Raw genomic sequence first — 18,397 nt, 5'->3', positions numbered from 1 at the left:
AGGTACAGGGGTTAGGGCGCTTGTCAATATGAACACAGTATGTGGGGGAAATGGTTTGAAAAACTGCCTTCTTGATCAGGAGCAGTGGCTCATGTCTGTAATCTCAGCACTTTGGGAGGCCGAGGCAAGTGGACCACCAGAGGTCAGGAGTTTGAGACCAGCCTGGCCAACATGGTGAAACCCCATTTCTATTAAAAATATAAAAAATTACCCAGGCGTGGTGGCAGGCGCCTGTAATCCCAGCTACTCGGGAGGCTGAGGCAGGAAAACCACTTGAACCCGGGAGGTGGAGGTTGCAGTGAGCCGAGATCGGGCCATTGCACTCCGGCCTGGGCAACAAGAGTGAAACTCCATCTCTAAATAAATAAATAAGGAAAAATACAATAAAAATAAAAAATAAAAACTTAATCCCTTGAAAAATAATAATTATATACATAAAGTTCCTTTCCATAAATAGAGATCCCATTTACCAGGGCAAAGGCACATCTTTTTGTAATAAGGTTTGTTGGTAATGACTGCCATAATAGAATAAAACTAAGTCATTTCATAAATGAGTTATGGAAAAGAAAAAGATTTCCTATCAAGGAGAGAGTATCCAAGCCCCATTTACCCAGAAAAACTTACCAATCTACCTATATAACATAGTATTAAGGATGGTAACAACCGGTAAAAACAATTCCTTAGAGTATAAGCATAAGTGGTGTAACTTGTTTCTATGCTCACGAGATTAGCTGGAGCATATACTGATCCCCTGGGGAACTAGTAGAACTGGCTGGAAAGCAAACTTTCCCAGCCTGAGAGCGGTTGGCACTACACACTGTTATTTTTCAGTGCAAGCAACATTCCTGTGGGAATATTTTTTGGTACATAGATTCTACACATCTAAACATCAAATACGCTGTGACTATGAGCTTTTAATTTTTTTCAGATTTTACACAATATTGTCAAACTGTGCTGGAAGATGACCTTTCCCAAGAATGGGGATGATTCATTCTTCTGGGAGGAAAAGTCCTACTGGGAAAGGATTCTTCTTCCCTTGTATACATGTGTCACCGAAGATCAGAACCTGCACTCTATGCAACGAAGCAATAGATGCATTTTTACAGTGCTATGTAAGTTTTAAGCATATAGGAAAGAAAGCAGAACAGTGGTCAGAGTCTTGGGTTTGGCCTCAGCAAACTGGTGCTTAAGAGCAACAGCCTTGGTGTTAACAGATAATTTTCAAAACTCACAAAACCATCAAATAATGAATCCCTTCTGTGCCATTCCTCATCCATTGGCAATGGATCAGGCAACTGTTAGCTGTTCTAAGTGAAATTTTGTGAAATTTCAAATTCGGTGCTTATTTAACCAATATTAAAAGTGGTGACAATTGTTAAGAAATAAAGGATCCATATATTTTCTGAGCAAGTTTGGAAATGAAGCCCAGAAAAAAAATTCAGATTCAACTTGCCATAACAACAATGAATACACAGTATATTCATTCATCCATCCACTAAACTGATATTGAATATCTGCTATGTACCAGGCAGCGTTCTAGGCACTAGAGATATAGTGAGGTACAAGACAAAGCCCTTAACTCATAAAACTCACATTCCGTACATTCTATGAATCATAGAAAAGTTGTGAATCCAATGACAGTTTAAGAGTTTAGACTTCCCTGATAGTAAAGGTGGTTATAATTTATTATTTGAAATGAGAACATACCTTCATAGGTCTGTCACTATTTGCAAAATTATTGATAATGAATAAAGACTCCTGAAATCTTGATCCTCCGCTTAGTGCTACATCAGCTATCAGTTGGCTTACAGCAATTATTATCTGTGGGAAGAAGTAAACATTATTTTCCAAATACCTTTTGAACAAATGCTGCCTATGCTCATCATTTTATAAATACATAAGCACTCACAAGAAATGCTTCTTTTAAAGATTCTACACTGTACCAGCATAATGTATTTTCTTCATATATGAGGGGTTTACATTCTTCTGCTGAAATCGTAACTTGAAAGGCCTCATTTCAAATTTTAAAGGATCTTTCTTGGTTAGATGTAACAATTTTTCAAAACTCACAGGACAGCCAGATCTAAAACTATTTTCATAATAGTGAACTGATACAATGGTAGTCAGGTCTCCATTTTAAATATGCTTTTTAGGTTGTAGCTGTGGCAAAGGTGAGAATAAATCATGTTTTTCTTTGATGATTTCTCATTCTTTTTCATTAGTCTATTTGTTGGCTGGAATTCCAAGTCCAGTGCCTCAGCAACTTTCTTTGTTTTTGACCAGGGCTTACCTAGTTTAACAAAAGTTTATGCAATGGACTTTGATGGTACTTTTTATTTTTTGAGACAGGGTCTTACTCTGTTGCCCAGGCTGGAATGCAGTGGTATGATCTTGGCTCACTGCAGCCTCGACCTCCCAGGCTCAGGTGATCCTCCCACCTCAGCCTCCCAAGTAGCTGGGACTACAGATGTGTGCCACCACACTTAACTAATTTTTTATATTTTTGTAGGGACAGGATTTTGCCATGTTGCCCAGGCTGGTCTCAAGCTCCTGGGCTCAAGTGGTCCACCCACTTATGCCACCCAAAGTGCTAGGATTATAGGCATGAACCACCGCCTTTGACGGGACTTTTAAATCTCTCAGTCTCTCTTGGGTGACTGCCAAAACAATTCATGCTAAGATGTTAATGGCTGGATGCTTTACCACTGGTCCTAGGAAGCAAGATACAGTAATAGCCATGGGTATGGGCTCTAGAGTTGAATGCCTTAGATATAAATCTTGACTATCAATAATTCACTGTGTGGCTTTGGGAAAGCTATTTAACCTTTCTGTGCCTCATGTTTCTCATTTGTAAAGTGGCTATGATAAAAATCCCTACTTTGTAGAGGATGAAAGAGATGATAACCATTAGAGTACTAGTTAATCCTTTATTGAGCATTTATTATGTGCCAGTGTTCTAAGTCTTCACATTTATTAATTTGTCTATATTTGAATAAAAGACTTAAAGAAAACTGATGCTTTGACCCAGAAGAATGAATAACAATGGGGGAATTTCAGGTATATTGGCACACAAATTAGAACAATGCTCTGGGGGAAGGTGGGTTTCCAAGTGCCATCTCATATAAAAGCAAATAGTAAAGGAGCTAATGTGTAATGATGGCTGACTCTAACATGCAAAAGTAATTATATAGCAGACTTTTACAGGAAGCATACACAGTATTCCTATTGGATTTTCACATTATTGATGACATTTTTCAACAAGCTGCTTATGGTTGTCCCCCCATTAATAATCTTGTCTCCAGTAAACAGCTCCAATGGGACAGACCATGACAGTAAAGATATAAATAGGACCAAGGATTTCCCATATTATAATGAGGGCTACTGAGTCAAGCAGTCCCAATTGTGGTTTAGTTCAGAGCTATTTCATCCAATAAACCCAAAAGTATGGAGATGCTGAATAATAACTATCATGTAGGAAGTAGCTATCTTGTGCTACACATTGTGTCAGGCACTATAGGCACCATACACAACTTATTTTAATCCTCAGGGTAATGCTGCAAAGTGAAATACTCAGTCTCATTTTACAAATAAGGGAACAGGTTTAGCCAGATTGATTGATTTGCTTAGGGTCACCCGGCATGTAAGGATTTAAGCTATGATTTAAGCGCAGGTAGGCCTGATTCTGAAGTCCATGCTTTCCACTAAACTTTGAGACATCTCTCATTTTTAAAATAAGTGGGCATACTGGAGCATGAGAAACATAAACTGTCTTATCTGTTCTGTAAAATCTAACAAGCTTGTTATTTAATCATTTCATTTAATCCTCATAAAAATCCTATGAGCTAGGTAACAATATCTACCCTACTGCATTTGCAGAAACTGAGGCACTGAGAGGCTAAGGAAGTAACTTGTTCTAGGTCACATAGTATGTGGAAGTCCTCAAATTTGAACTAGAGACTGGGCACAGTGGCTCATGCTTGTAGTTGCAGCACTTTGGGAGGTTGAGGTGGGTGGATCACCTGAGGTCAGGAGTTTCAGACCAGCCTGGCCAACATGGTGAAACTCCGTCTCTACTAAAACCACAAAAATTAGCTGGGCATAGTGGCACATGCCTGTAATCCTACTCGGGAGGCTGAGGCAGGAGAATCACTTGAACTCGGGAGGTGGAGGTTGCAGTGAGTTGAGATCACGCCACTGCATTCCAGCCTGGGCAACAGAGTGAGACTCCATCTCAAAAAAAAAAAAAAAAAACAAAAAAAAAAACAAAAAAAATTGAAATAGAGCCTATGGTCGTAATGTCTCTGCTCTAGAGCAGCTCTATTCTGTAGAAATATGACACATGCCACATATGTAATTATCAATTACCTAGTAGCCACACTAAAAAGAGACTTATTTTAATATACTTAACCTAATATAGGTAACATATCATTTCAACATACAATCAATATAGAACAATTTAGATACTCTATTTTTTTCATACTTAGTCTTCAAAAGCCATAGCATATTTTACACTTTCAGAACATCTAAATTTAGACTAGCCATACATCAAGTGCTAGATGGCCACACTGTATTGGACTGGGTTGGGTGGCTCTGGATCTTGATCTAGAGGTTAAAGATTGAAGAGAAGAAAGATGAAGAGGCTCTTTTATTTTCACTGACCTGTAGATGTGTCCTCAAAAAGGTTTTCCTTTTGGTGTACTCAAAGTTGTTTCTCATCAAAAGATACAAAAGTGCAGATGCTTCGTTCCTGGTTGAGCTAATCTTCGACGTGCAGCACTTTAAAACCTCATAGCAAAATGCAGCACACATGTTTACTCTTCCTTTGAAAAATGCTGAAGGAAACTAAAGAACAGGGAAAACAGAAATAAGTATTTAAAATCCAATCATAAAATCAATAGAGTATCAAGTGCCCTCTATATCCTCACCTAAACCTATGCTGGGTGCTTTAAGGATACAAAATCAACATAAAGCAGGCTCTACTCTCCAGAGAGCCTGAACTAGTTAACATTAACACCAGCATGTGATAATAATAGAACTTAAGTCAGTATACAAGTTATTACAAAGATGTAAAAGTACTGAATATAAATGCTGTAGATGTGAGAAGAGCTCAAGAGAGTCTGCAACATATTATATTATTGTATATAATAATATAATATATATAAAAGTAATTGCGGTTTTTGCCACTATATAGTGGCAATTACTTTTGCACCACCATAATACCGTAAGCAGGTTCTCAATATGTTTTGAAAGAATGCCTGAAATGATGAATGATGGATCTCAAATGTGGGCTTAAAAATGGGAAGGTCAATCTTCATTACTTACTCTTTTGGTTTATATTTCAACAGTTCCTTTATTGTGAACATCAAAGTGCTGAGAAAATTACAGCTAAAATCTACTCAGCAAGTGAAGTTCATCTTTTAACAAAATGGGATACAGGAGATACACACATGTATCCTCTTCACATAAACACTGATAGTTAAGATACATTTTAGCATAGAAAGGGAGTACGAAAGTGACTAATTGTCCCAAAAGACTAGTGGCCTGTTCCTTTAAGAATGTATTCGGTCTGCTTTGTGGAAGACACAATAGACTTGTTACAATTTCCTGTGCTTATAGGTCTAGGCAAGCAAATAATAAGCTGCTTCAGGGTACACAATAGATGTTTTTCAGAGAGTGAAGCTAGAGGGCCATGTTTTAAAAATTATTTCTTAGGAACCCTGAATTTAGACCCACATTATAGGAATCTACCCTTTATTTCACCTTAATACCAAGTGTAATTCTATGCAGATAATGAATGCTTAATAAATGTTTTCTGATTGGCAATTGGGAAATCTCACTAATAATTTCACCAGACTAAACTAACTCTGGATGAAGCAGGTACTCTGGTATGAAAATAAACATTTAAGGGAGAGCATAGCTACAGTGTAGCTCATCACTACACTAAGTCTTCTACCCACATCACTCACTTCTCTGAGTGGGCAATGGCCAAAATCATCAATGACCTCCTAATTGCCAATTCTAACAGACCTCTTTTCCCCTTTATCTTATTTGACTACTCTGTACACGTCATGACAATGTTGGAACTCTTTCCTTCTTTGGCTTCCATGATATCCTTCCTTCTTACCTTTCTTCCGACCTCTGTGACTGCTCCCTCTCATCTCCCTTACAGATTCGTCTTTGAACCTCCCTTCTACGTTATTTCTCTCCAATGTTCTGCTTTTGATTTTTGTTGTTGTTGTTCTTCTTCTTCAATCTACTATCCAGGGAAAATCAAACCACTCTCATGGCTTCGACTACCACTTGTATGTTGATGCTCCCACTAGTTCACTATGCTCCAAAAATACCAGCCTTTTAGTTCTTAGAATATTCCAAACTGTTTCCCAACTCAGAGCCTTGGCACATGTATGTCCTTCTCCCTAGATAGTTCTTCTGTAAGCTCTTTTTACAGCTGGCCCCTTTTCAATAATTCGGGTCTCTTTGGTTTTTTTTGTTTTGAGACGAAGTCTCGCTCTGTTGCCCAAGCTGGAGTGCAATAGCACAATCTCGGCTCACTGCAACCTCCGCCTCCCGGGTTCAAGTAACCCAGCCTCCCATGTAGCTGGGAGTACAGGCGCACGCCACCATGCCCGGCTAATTTTTTTTTTTTTTTTTTTTTTTTTTTTTACTAGAGACAGGGTTTCACTATGCTTGCTGGCCAGGCTGGTCTTGAACTCCTGATTTTGTGATCCACCCGCCTCAGCCTCCCAAAGTGCTGGGATTACAGATTCAGGTCTCATTTTAAAAGTGACAAACCTATCTAAGATAAGATTATCTCCCACAAATCATTTACTGTCTCAGCACGCTGTTTGTTCCTCTCCTAGAACATATAATAATTACTTTTTTTTTTTTTGAGACGAAATCTTGCCCTGTCATCCAGGCTGGAGTGCGATGGCGCCATCTTGGCTCACTGCAACCTCTGCCTCCTGAGTAGCTGGGATTACAGGCACCCGCCACCACGCCCAGCTAATTTTTGTATTTTTAGTAGAGACAGAGTTTTGCCATGTTGGTCAGGCTGGTGTCGAACTCCTGACCTCAGGTGATCTGCCCGCCTCGGCCTCCCAAAGTGCTGGGATTATAGGTGTGAGCCACCACATCCGGCTCATAATTACTAATTCTTTTATTTTTTTTTTTCTGTCTCCCCTATCCCCACTAAGACTGAATGCTTCATGAGGGCGAAGACTATTATTTATTTTGTATCTCCATTGCATCTCCAGGACCTAGTACAGCACTTGACACAGAGAAGGTCCTCAATAAATATAGTACGGATGAATGGAGAATGACTCCAAGTCTGGCTCTCCAATCTGATCCCTCTCCAGAGCAAAGATCCACACATCTTAATGTCCCATAGGCACTCAAATTCAACAGGTCTACAAAACAGGACTCATTAACTTTTACTGCAAATGTAGTCTTTCCCCTGTATTTCATATCAACTACCACACTCCACCATACTATCAGTGGACTGATGATCAAATCCTGTAAATCCTTTTTCAACATGTCTCATCTGCCTTTGACCCTTCATATATCCACTGTCACTACCTTACTTCAGGCCCTCATTTCTTATCTAGCTTACTGCAGCTAGTCTTTTTACTGCCTTTGACACTGTCACCAATCCTTCTTCAACACAACTTTTAAAGAGACTTTCCCCTGTCCTTACCAATTCTCTCTTAATACAAATATAATTGTGTTACTTCCCTGCTTAAAACCCTTCCGTGACTACCTGATGCCTGAAAGATGAAATCCAACTCTTAAGATGAGTCCACATGATCTGTACTCCATTTACATCTTTAGTTTCATCTCTTGGTGAATCCATATTAAATCCTAGCTCCATTGCTGCAGAAAAACTTTTGCTAAATTAGAGTTTTTCTCCTGCCCACCCCCACAGGTCTATACAGACTTATCTTATCCTGATGGTATTTGTTTCTGTGTACGTGTATCTTGATGTGTGTGTGCCTCCCTCTACTGGACAATAAGCCCTTAGGGACTATATCCAGTAAGTACCTACACAGTTTTTGTTAAATGAATTATTTCTGAATCTCCTTCCCTTGGTTTCTTGTAACATGCTTGTGTTGAACTCGGCTTCCCATAGATTTTTAATTCATAAATTATATTAAAGAATGGCAATAAAAAGCTTCAAATTCATCTAATTTCTGTATCTATTAAATGCAACTAGCTGCTATATAAATAATGAGGATGGCAAAAAGTTTTCAAAGCTTAGCTAGCCTATTACACAAATAACGTAACTGAATTTCTTTGTCTTACTGTAGTTACATAAACCAGTGGAAGATCTGGACTGTGCCTTTCCATAACCTTAGCTCTATCTTGGTTTATTATGTTTATTCTTAAGTTTAAAAAGCCCCTGAGCACAGAAAACAAATCTTTGCTGTCTGTTTCAGTCATATTTCTTCCTAAAAGCCAAGTCTGAGGTTATTGTTCAGCTGGGGCAAGTGGACTGCATTTAGGGCCCTTAGTTACAACTAGCATTGAAAGTCAGGATGCATCCATTTGAACATGTACTGAGTGCTTACCATTTCCAAGATATTATACAAGACCCTGGGATTACAAAAGTTGGATCCTTTCAAAGTCTTTAGACATGAGTGCACTCATGGCTTATATACCTCCAACATGACAATACTTTTAAAAAGAAGCAAAATAGAGAACTGGCAGGCTTGCTAATTTTAAAATGATACTCTTCAAAGGAGCTTAATGGAAAAGGGAAGGTATTATGGGGTGAAATAAAAAGTAGCTTCTGATTTGAGGGGGTTCATGGTCAGGCCCTCTGTGTGTGCTTTGTTGCTCTGTATTTCTATTTACAAAGGCAGTACTTAATGGCTTCATGAGCTGGCATTGTATATGTCACCACAATGACCCCCATTGTCCCATCTTTCCTTTTTGCAATGAAGACAGCCCACCAGCTGCTCCCAAGCTTCTGTCCTTACCTTACTGATGAAAGCTCTTAGTGAGGCAAATACATGTTTCAGCGACACTTCAGATTGTCCATTTTTAAGAAAAGCAAGATGTATATCAAACACTTTTTTCATTAATGGGTTATGGCCATCATTATTTAAAAGCTGGGTCTATAAAACATTAAAAAATATGGTTTATGCCCCACTGAGAATGATAGAACTGATTTCACCAGTACCTGTTTATGAAACCACTGTTTGGAAGTTTCAGGAAAATAAAAGGCTCTTACATATAATTTCAAAATATTTGTGCCATCTTTCAACTTGGAAATCTCAAACAAATACTACATACATGATATCTAGAATACTTAATCCCAACATTTTAAACAGGTGGAATTTTTTTTTCAATGCAACACAACAATATACAGGACTAGTATGGGAACAGTATTTTCTATTAACCTATACCATATTGCTTCTCAATTAAGAAATCAAAATGAATACAAGCCAATCAGCCTTTGTATTTCTGAGAGACTATTATAATGTATAAATGAAGGAAAATACCAATTCTATTTTATTAGATTATGATCTAATTTACTTTAAAAGTATGTTTACTATATGGTTAGCCATTCATGAAAAATTAAACCCTCTATGAGTAGAGATAATTAACAGGTATCACAATTGAACAGAATTATGTAAATTGTTTAAATGCCCCTTGCAAAGAAACAACAAATTGTAGATAAATACCTATCAGTTTGTCAACTTTGTTTTAATCAGCAATGGCTAATTTCTCCAGCTCTATCCTGCTACCCCTCAAGAAAGTAACCAGCAGGTTACAACCTGGCCAAAAACAACAAAACCCAAAACAACAACAATCTAATGATAATACTGACAGCCAGAATCCCTGAATAGCATTTTGATTTTTCTGGCACTTTCCTTAGTATATTTCAAAGCATGGTATAGTGGCTAGAATCATGGTCTCTCATAACTGGCCTACATCTCAATCCTGATTCTGCCACTGCCCAGCTGTATGGCATTAACCTCCTGTGGGCCCCAGTGTCCCCATTTTCAAAAGGGAATAACAGTATCTACATCATAAGGCTATTATGAGGATTAAAAGTAAGTTCATATTTGTATTTTTAAGTTATTGAGATATAATTTACAAACCATAAAATTCACCAGTTTCGGGTATACAATTAAATTACATTTAGTAAATTCGGCAACAGAGTTGGGTGACCACCACAATATAATTTTAGAACATTTCCATTGTTTCAAAAAAGATCACTCCCCTTTCTCATTCCCAGCCTCACAATGAAAAAGTGAGTTAATATTTGTAAAGCCCTTAGGACAGTGCCTGATATTTACCAAGAGATTATATAAATGTTTGTTAAATAAATAAGAGGTATCAGAATAGGAGGAAGGAATACAATGTACATCATGAGATCTAATGACTTCCTTATTTATTGGCACGATGAAACATGGAGTTGTGTTGCATTTTAATATAGAACAAACCTAATACTTCATAAAGGGATCTGTAACCTATTTATTAAAGGTATTCTGCAGCCTATTTTGTATTAGTATCTAATTCAATTTTCCTTTATAAGCCTCTTTGAAAAGCACAGGCCAGGTTTCCATAGAAAATCTCGAGGTCGCTGAAACAATTAACTGAATTACTCAGAGAAGAGGGGAAGAAGGAAAAAACAACAACAAAACAAACAAACAAACAAACAAAAAAACACATCTGTATAACTGAAATGAAAGCAAGCAAGATTTTTCACCTTTGAGTTCTTACATTATAGTCACATCATTTTTACTTTTCAAAGCACACGTCCATTATTGCATTCCCCCCTCCAATAATCCTGTTAGATAAGTGCTTTTACCTTCTTTTTAAAATCATAGCAATGATGATTTGCACTGAGAGGCAAACATCTGAGAAAAAACACTAAGTGCATGGCTAGGGAAGCCAGCCAGCCTGCCTGGACCCCATCTACCCTGACAGGACACCTCATCACAATGGGTATTTGGGCAAACAGATCCAATCATATTTTGGGCTAAAAATTGCTGGCTACTTAAAGTATGGAAACTTTGTTTTTAAACATGAAAATCTAATAGAATTTAAGAGGTAGAAGAGAGCTTAAGGGCAAGTTAGTCCATTCCCTTCCCTTTATGGATGACACAAGTGAGTCTCAGTGACTTTCAGGGTCACATGAAAACCAAACTAGAACTGCCATCCACATTTCCTGACTATTCATGCCAGCCTTTTTCACTGCACTACCCCACATTTGACTAGGTAATTTCTGTATAATGTTACTTTGCAATGGTACCAACTGGATTATAACTCTTCATTTTTACCTTGAAGCACTGAGTGAAAAATGATATGGTATCTAGTACTGTTAGGGAAACTTCAGTAGCTGTATTGCCTTCAAGAAGTGCCTGGTGGAAAATGTCTGCTTCAGTTGTTGTAGAACCTAGGATTAAAAAAGTAAATTAAACTTTTCCCAACATGAAGATGCACATAATGGTGCTGAATGACTTTCTACCCAAAGACTTAAGACAAGAAAGGGGGCTCGGCTGGGTGTGGTGGCTCATGCCTGTAATCCCAGCACTTTGGAAGGCTGAGGCGGACAGATCATGAGGTCAGTTCAAGAACAGCCTGGCTAGCATGGTGAAACCCATCTCTACTAAAAATACAAAAAATTAGCCTGGCATGGTGGTGCGCACCTGCAATCCCAGCTACTCAGGAGGCTGAGGAAGAAGAATCACTTAACTTGGGAGGCGGAGGTTGCAGTGAGCCGAGATCACGTCACTGCACTCCAACCTGGGCGACAGAGTGAGACTCTGTCTCAAAAAAAAAGAAAGGGGGCTCACAGTGTCATACTGTATTTAACTCCTTCATCAAATATAGTCTGGGTTAATCAATTTCATTAGTTTTTATTACAGTTCTGTATCAACAGCTTTGCAGGACATAATTAGGTGCCCACCTCTTTGGAGACAAGGTTTCAGTGATGAACTCTGGTGATGTAACTAGGAAATAATGTGGGAGGCCTTTTAAGTCATGCTACTAATTATGTGGGTAAAAATGAGAAACCACTAAATAGAAATTCAGCTACAGATAAACAGTAGTACCTTATGGTCAGACATTTTCAATTATGCTGATTATATGAGATTTGTTTCTAAATCAGAAGGAAAACAAGGTATCTTGGAGGCAACTGAAGGAAATAGGTTCATCATATTTTTACAAGAAGCTGAAGGCTTTAAAACATGCAGATTTAAAGGTCCTGAGTCTATTAGCTCAGCGTCTAGCAAAACATTATTTTTTATTACTAGGTCTTACCACAAAGCCAGTTTTGCTAACTTCCTTTTCTGAAACCTTCAGAGGACTGTGTGGAAACAAAACATTCTCACTCCTTGAGTTGTTATTAATATTTGCTTTTCATAGGAGAGCTTCCATTTATATAACCCTCTAGCTTCCGCAGTTGGGCAAGATTTCTCTCCTTGCCCTATTTGCCTTGTCAATACTTCAACCTGTCTGAAATACACCTTTGCCAAACTAGTATTTAGAGTTCACTGATTTCTGCAGTCATCTCAGCATGTTCATTCCCTAATCATTAAATGACCAAAAGTAACTAAACAAATATTACATATACTATTATATTAAGATGTCAATATTTGCATTAAACAGTAGGAATGAAGAACACCCAATATAAAAATATTATGAGAACAGCAATTCGTGGGAAAAATTTAATTTCTTTAACACTATGAAGAAAACACCATGACCTAAAATTGTTCAAAAATCCATGTGTATTTTATCATTTTATAGTCATGTATGATGAAATTGATTATATACATACATACATAGCAGAAAGATGCAAATACATGTATGTATGGGAAATCATTTCCAATCACATTGGCAATTTAAACCAGGACTTCTTTTCTTCATACAAATTTAAGGGATACAGGTGATATTTTGTTACATGCATATAATGTGTAATGATCAAGGTATTTAGAGTATCCATCACCTTCAGTTTTTATTATTTAAACCAGGACTTCTTTAAGGTCAAATGGGTACCACACACACATTTTCACTTACTGTGATTGAGTGTAAATGAACTTTCTAGGCTACTAAGATGCTGAAGCCGGGCCTGCATTACTCCTGATCTGTTTCGAAGAGCAGGCATGGTTTGCGATTTTCGGTCTATTCCGAAGTGTTTTGACAGCCAGGCATCATGCACCCTAAAATAAATTTTAAAGTCAGGAACTGGAGTTCTCTAATAACATATCTCAATGTTATAATCTTTTTAACTAAAAAAAATTAGGTTTTCACATAAACGTAGTATACTCAAGGATTAAATGAAGTGTCACTAGAAATTGGATGAAGTTTTAATGTATCTTTAAAATAGCATATATGAATATAATTAAGGAATTTAGAAAGAGCTTCCACTTCCCTTCTTCTCAAAAACATCAGAGATAAGTGGCCAACACTCCAATAAGATTCAATCTTTTCACGGGAGATGAGGAAGGTCAAGAGTGGGAAGAAGATAGCCAGAGGTTCACTAAAGGTTGAAATGAGAGGGGAAAATCCTAGAGTCAGATGTTCAAGAATGAATGCCAATCTAATCTGTTTCTGGACTTGAGGTAAGTTTGGATTAGAAATTTTTACTCTGTAGGTATGTCTATTGCTAAGATAAACAAGCTTTTCTTTGTTTTACTTTAATGTTGTTTCCATTTAAAAAATTACAACTGGGTCATACATGGACTAAGGAAGAAGTAGTTTATCTATCCTCTAGTAAACGTAGTGGGAGAGTTGACAGAATCCTAAAGACTGAGGTTCATGGTAACAATGGCCATACCAACTCCAAGTTATGGGAAAAGATGGTGGAAATTGGAACCCTCACCGCCCAAACTACCTATCCTTAGGATGTTCCAGAGACTGAGCAATAATCCCCCCATCCACACAGCTTCTTAAAAATTAAACATTTTTTAAAAACTATTTTTAAGCTCCTTTAATGACTATCTCTACCCCTAAAATATATCTCATTGAAATAAGCAAGTAACCGTCTTCACCTTAGAATCCCTCAAATATTTCCTTAAGTATTTATTTCACTAGGACTTACATGACAAAAAGAGGAAATAGATAATATATCATTTATGTCCCAATTGCTGTTGGGGATTTCTATTTGCCTTAGTAACTGAGGTGCGTATTGATAGTCTTCAGACAAAAGTACAGACCTTACAGTTGTCCTCACTTTATGATTTCCTGCCTTCCCCTGGACCTAGCCCCTTCTGGATTCCTTTAGAAAAGATAAGCATCTCACAAGGTAGAAACCTGTATGCTTGAAAATGTAAAAGTTCCCATTCGTTTAAACTTTCAGTTGTGACATGTTAACTAAATCACGGGTATCTCAATGTTAACTCAAAATATATAACCTTGATTTTACATGGCGTGAGTAAGATTGCCCTCTGTTGGAAGAGAAGGAAAAAGTAGAAATTGCAGTGCTATGGGAATTACCTTGCTATGTTTCTTTTCCCCATATATCTAAAGTGAAACAAGCATACTCTAGAAAGAAAAACAATAGCATGTTAGTAATATATTAACATCCTCTACAGATTAACAAGTGATATTTTAAAAGTCATGAGTTACAAAGAATGGCCTATTTAAATTATATAATGATACGTGTTTTGCTACACAGAAATACATAGATAATTAATTGTGGGCTTGCCATATTCTATCTTTCTACATTTATTTGCTACAATTACATCATGTCTTCATATACAATTTTAATGACAGGTTAAAAAAAAAACCTGTCAATGCAAATCACCCTTTATGCTCGATAACTTATCATAGCAAAGGTCTCCATCAGTCATTTTTATTTTTGACACAGAATCTCGCTCTGTCACCCACGCTGGAAGGCAGTGGAATGATCATGTGCGGCTCATTGCAGCCTCGACCTCCCGGGCTCAAATGATTCCTTCACCTCAGCCTCGCAAGTACCTGGAACCACAGGTGCACATCACCATGCCCAGCTAATGTTTTATTTTTTGTAGAGATCAGGTCTCATTATGTTGCCCAGGCTGCCCTCAAGCTCCTGGGCTAAAGTGATCCTCCTGCCTCAGCTTCCCAAAGTGCTGGGATTATAGGTGTGAGCCACCATGCCTGGCCCACCAGCATAGTCAATAATATCTCTAAAAGGTTCTTCCGCACTAAAACTTGGGGCAATTTCTACATTTTAAATAATAACATTAAAATACTTTATATTATTAAAAATTTCAAACGCATATGAAAGTAGGGAGAGTACCATAGTTAACTCCCACATACCCAATCACCCCCAGATTCAACAATGATTGAACTCATGGCTATTCTTTTTTGACCTCTGCCCTGAATAGGTACCCTGATATATCCCTCCACCCTCCCTGCCCCTGTGTTTCTAAAGCAAATCCCCAACATCAGATATTTTCATTAGTAAATATTTGAGTACAATTACAGTAGTTCAAAAAAAAAATCTTAACTGTTGTTTATTATCCTGACATTTTCCGCTAAAGTTTGTAAGACTTTAATCCAAAGGTTTGTATTGATATGCTTTGTTTTTGTAGACATGCACATACCAATCATATATGTGTACTATTTATTAAAAAATTTCTTGCATTTCATTCTATGTCTAATTTTTCTTTTAGCTTCCAATAATCATATAAAAATAGCTCAGGATGAAATGTAGGACAACTTCCCATCTCCAGACTAGGTTTTCCCCCAAGTGTCTTGGAATACATACTTATATACGTGTGTGTGTGTGTGTGTGTGTATACACACACAAATACACAGACACATTTCTGCAGTGGGTAGAATTACTCAGCTCTATATGAAAGTACAAATTCTAAATTCCAATCATTTACACTGCTCCACTATTCCAGCATCTGTTCCAAATGAATGATGCAGAACAGCTGATACTACTTCTAGTTTTTCAGATCACAGAAAGTCTTTTGCTGGGCTGTAAAGATGGTTTATTATTAGCTAGAGTTTTCAGCAATATAGAAAGTATTCCACGTTCACATTTTTCTTCTGTCTGCAGATAAAGAACCACTATGCCAGGCTCTATATTATCAGAATAATTTAACATTTTCTACATTATTAGCAAATAAGCCATTAAAAACAGAAAAAAATGTAACAGTTGAATTCTCCCCAAATAAGGGGAAAGTTTATGAAGATAAATTAAGATAACTTACTCTAAAAGTATAAGAATGTTTATGAGCTCCTGAGGAGATACTTTATTCCAGTAAGTTAAGAGAGTATCTGAAAATGGAATAAATAAAGTGTTAGATCTTCAAATAATTACAGCAAATAGCACAGTGAATCCCCAAGTCCTATGTAGCTTCAAGGACTATCAACTCAAGGCAAATCTTGTTTCATCTATATTCTCCTCTCCCCTCCCACTGCCCAGTACACACTCTGTATTCTTTTGAATTAATTCCAAATAAATCATTTAATTGGTAATTAGTTCAGCATCAATGATCCTTTTTATGTGTTTTGTGTATGTCCTTTTGGGTCGCTTATCCCAATCTTCGTATCATTTCTGAAGACAGAGTAAGGGAAGTTGCTGTGTTTTTACTTTAGATGAGGTATTTTTAATGAACTCCCTAAAATTTTATGCAAGATGCTGTGTTTAGGTGCATTTTTCTGAGAAGGTCAAATGCCTTTGCCTGCTACTCAGAGGGCTCTGTGAATAAAAAAGTTTAAGGATTTTAAACTTTTAGCCTAGTTGCGGTAGCTCACATCTGTAATCCAGCACTTTGGGAGGCCAAGGTGGGCGAATCACTTGAGGTCAGGATCTCAAGGCCAACCTGGAAAACATGATGAAACCCCTTCTCTACCAAAAATATAAAAATTAGCTGGGCGTGGTGGCGGGCGCCTATAATCCCAGCTACTCGGGAGACTGAGACAGGAGAATCACTTGAACCTGGGAGGTGGAGGTTGCAGTGAGCTGAGATCGTGCCGCTGCACTTCCAGCCTGGGCAACAGAGTGAGAATCCATCTCAAAAAACAAACAAACAAACAAACAAAAAAAACCCCAGAATTTTAAATTTCAGAATAAGAGACAGATAACTTTCCTTTTTCTCTTTGTCTTTGCATTATAAATTCTGATGTCCTATCTATCTGTGGAACAACTATTTCAGACACAAAAGTCTCTTAAATCTATCACATATACTTCTCTTTCTTACCCATTTCTTCCCCAACACACCTACTTACTAAGATTTAAACAAAACAAAACAAAACAAAACAAAAACAGTGCCACCACTTGACTTTCCATTCCTTTTTTATCCTACTTTGATGGAGCTTAATGGTGTCAGCAGACCCTCCTCTAACTGTAAAAATCGCATAGGTGTCACAAAAGCAAGCAAATGACTTAATTCCCAACTGAGCTAGAACCTCTCAATGATAAAGATGGAAGACAAGACAATGTTGGCTTTATGGAGGGGCAAGGAGGATGAGGCATGCTGGGAAGTTGACTTAGTTACTTCCAATTTTCCAATTTTTTTTTTTTTTTTTTTTTTTTTGAGACGGAGTCTCGCTTTGTCACCCGGGCTAGAGTGCAGTGGCCGGATCTCAGCTCACTGCAAGCTCCGCCTCCCAGGTTCACGCCATTCTCCTGCCTCAGCCTCCCACGTAGCTGGGACTACAGGCGCCTGCCACCTCGCCCGGCTAGTTTTTTGTATGTTTTAGTAGAGACGGCGTTTCACCGTGTTAGCCAGGATGGTCTCGATCTCCTGACCTTGTGATCCGCCCGTCTCGGCCTCCCAAAGTGCTGGGATTACAGGCTTGAGCCACCGCGCCCGGCCTATTTTTCCAATTGTTTTATAAGACCACGAATATTGCTAGGTTTCAATTAACACAAAATGCTAATCATCAATAATAAAACTGAAAATAGAATCAAAATGTGACTTGTTTTAAAAATTAGGCCAGGCCCAGTGGCTCACGTCTGTAATTCCAGCACTTTGGGAGGCTGAGGTGGGCGGATCATGAGGTCAGGAGTTTGAGCCAGCCTGACCAACATGGTGAAACCCTGTCTCTACTAAAAATACAAAAATTAGCTGGGCTTGGTGGCGTGCCTGTAATCCCAGTTACTCAGGAGGCTGAGGCAGGAGAATCGCTTGAACCCAGGAGGCGGAGGTTGCAGTGAGCTGAGATCGCACCACTGCACTCCAGCCTGGGCTCAACAGAGCGTGACTCCATCTAAAGAAAAAATAAAATTAAAAAAAGTATATTAAGCTAGCAGTGACTTCCGCTCTCACCTATCTGCCATTGGGTGTCTACTCACAGAAGCTTGGGTTCCCCCCAGAAGTCCCTGCGTTTCCGGCCTCCGGTCAAAGGGCAGCTTGTTGCGCCACTGCCTGAGGGTGGTGGCCTCCCTCTCCTGTGCGTTAGCTCTTCCAGCCGGAAAGTTGGTGCCTCCTTTCCAGCGAAAACCTGG

The 18,397-nt window shown here is 38.2% G+C and overlaps 1 protein-coding gene and 1 long non-coding RNA gene across 6 annotated transcripts in view; one reads left to right on the top strand and one right to left on the bottom strand.

Moving 5' to 3' along the window:
• The window catches only part of DOCK11 (dedicator of cytokinesis 11), a 189,595-nt gene that overhangs the window by 32,379 nt on the left and 138,819 nt on the right, over positions 1-18,397 (bottom strand). For all 5 annotated transcript variants that reach the window (XM_028842425.2, XM_077989509.1, XM_015128074.3 and 2 more), the window contains 7 exons: positions 16,155-16,221; positions 14,446-14,493; positions 13,027-13,169; positions 11,289-11,404; positions 8,976-9,113; positions 4,660-4,842; positions 1,708-1,821 (listed from right to left, as the gene is read on the bottom strand). In XM_028842425.2, coding sequence (XP_028698258.1) covers positions 1,708-1,821; positions 4,660-4,842; positions 8,976-9,113; positions 11,289-11,404; positions 13,027-13,169; positions 14,446-14,493; positions 16,155-16,221 — 809 coding nt within the window. The remainder of the gene's footprint in view (positions 1-1,707; positions 1,822-4,659; positions 4,843-8,975; positions 9,114-11,288; positions 11,405-13,026; positions 13,170-14,445; positions 14,494-16,154; positions 16,222-18,397) is intronic.
• Positions 7,125-8,535, top strand: LOC144338798 (uncharacterized). The gene is made up of 2 exons (XR_013413170.1): positions 7,125-8,050; positions 8,210-8,535. It is a non-coding gene; the product is annotated as an uncharacterized LOC144338798 (long non-coding RNA).

Source organism: Macaca mulatta, chromosome X (assembly GCF_049350105.2).
Source record: "Macaca mulatta isolate MMU2019108-1 chromosome X, T2T-MMU8v2.0, whole genome shotgun sequence".
NCBI classification, from domain to species: Eukaryota; Metazoa; Chordata; class Mammalia; order Primates; family Cercopithecidae; genus Macaca; species Macaca mulatta.
Note: the sequence above shows the minus strand (reverse complement) of the source record. Positions and strands in the feature narration are given on the sequence as shown.